Consider the following 1,646-nt stretch of genomic DNA (forward strand, 5'->3'; position numbering starts at 1 on the left):
GGGTACCGTCACTCTTCCTCATACTAATTAATAAAATATAAGATAGAGAACACACACATATGCACATACACTTGAGAGTATATTCGTACTTCCTTACGAACCTTCTCTGCTGTAATGTATGTGAGTGCACATTTATATACTTCTATGTAGAAATGGAACAAAACTTCGATAGAAAATACATAGATATATTTCATTTTCAACATTACAGATATTGTTATTACCATTAATATCCTAATATTATTAATGTTCATCTTTTCTTTCACAAATGTGGTTAATTTCTTTTAAAACTGGTATCTTACCGGTAATCTAAATGGTTTTTCTATTTGTGTTGCTTTCCTCGATAGATACTGCGCACTCTATTCATTTAGATGTTAAGCCTCATTGCTCCTGAGTCTCTGAGTGCTTCTTGTGCAAACGACAAAATTTGAATTCTTCGAAAGCATCTTTTCATTTGATTTTGATATTTCCGTGGAATTTCTATCACTATTTGTTAAACTTTGTTGACTTCTTAATGCGTAAAACGGTTTGCTTCTCTCTATCTTTGGAACATAATTTCTCGTTACCGAAAATTTCTTTACTACATCGATATTTTGAGAGCGAAAATCGTTGAATGTCTCGTTGTTAGTTTTCTTCGAATTCGTTTTGAGATTGATGTATTTTTTTCTCGTTAAACTAGTGATTTTGACTCTTTGTTTCCTACGTTTCCATAATTTCAAAATTCGACAGCAATGGCGTAAAATACCTACAAGACTAACAAAAAAGAAGAAAATTGTACAGCTATTCAATGTTAACATTTTTTGATTAACTTCTAACAGGAATTTCCAGAGGTTTATTATGGCAAAACACAACAACATAACAATCAACCATAAATCGCATTTGAATTGTTGTTTCTCTTCAGTTGTACCAGGATTTTTAACAAATTCCATAAACGATACAGAACGTCGCCGAAGAATATATTTAAAGCCACATATTTCACACTTTTGGGCACTGGAATAGACCAGCCAACGTTCTAAACATGACACATGTACTTGTCCTACTGAACCGATGCAGTAACAAGGAGAGATAAGTCTCTTGCTAGGTTTGCCTACTTCAAGACATATGCGACAAAAAGAGGTACTGTTATAAAGCCATTCACTGGTCGCATCAGTCTTACAACTTTGTTTGGTGAAAGACCTTTCTGCATCTTTCATTTTCGAGAAGATAATGTGAAATATAAAATCGATATAATATGAGTAAATGTTGAGCTCTGATTAGAAATGTACATGAGATTAACTACTTGGTGATCAAAATGCATTTGAGAGCGGTTTATATCAGACATCTAACATCGAGTCTTTCGTAACGTCAATAGCAGTATATTGTTTATTGTGACGTCGCTAACGAAAAATTGTGTTAACCACAGCATGTAATATAAACAGGAAGGCATATTTACTACTATCTGAATAATCATGGTTTATGATTTATATATAAGAGGACGAACAAAATACATGTACACAAAATGTCTATGTATAAAGATTCAGGAATATGAATTTGCTTAGAGAATCCTGTATAATTTAATCTGATTTCAGATGCAAATAGAACATCTATCTATCTATTATTCTGTCTATCCGCCCGTTCGTCTGTGTCTCTTTGTCTATTTCTTTTCTATG

The 1,646-nt window shown here is 32.7% G+C and overlaps 1 protein-coding gene across 1 annotated transcript; it reads right to left on the reverse strand.

The window, feature by feature from the left end:
• Nucleotides 1–210: 210 nt before the first annotated feature.
• On the reverse strand, nucleotides 211–1,360 carry LOC115229671 (E3 ubiquitin-protein ligase MARCHF2-like). The gene has a single exon (XM_029799992.2). It carries the CDS (start codon nucleotides 1,188–1,190, stop codon nucleotides 372–374), a length of 819 nt encoding a protein of 272 aa, XP_029655852.1. The 5' UTR covers nucleotides 1,191–1,360; the 3' UTR covers nucleotides 211–371.
• Nucleotides 1,361–1,646: the final 286 nt, after the last annotated feature.

Source organism: Octopus sinensis, unplaced genomic scaffold (assembly GCF_006345805.1).
Source record: "Octopus sinensis unplaced genomic scaffold, ASM634580v1 Contig13476, whole genome shotgun sequence".
Classification (NCBI taxonomy): Eukaryota; Metazoa; Mollusca; class Cephalopoda; order Octopoda; family Octopodidae; genus Octopus; species Octopus sinensis.

Bases quoted from the DNA above. Each gene is read 5' to 3' on its own strand.
- LOC115229671 (XM_029799992.2), bottom strand. From the start codon at position 1,190: ATGAAAGATGCAGAAAGGTCTTTCACCAAACAAAGTTGTAAGACTGAT.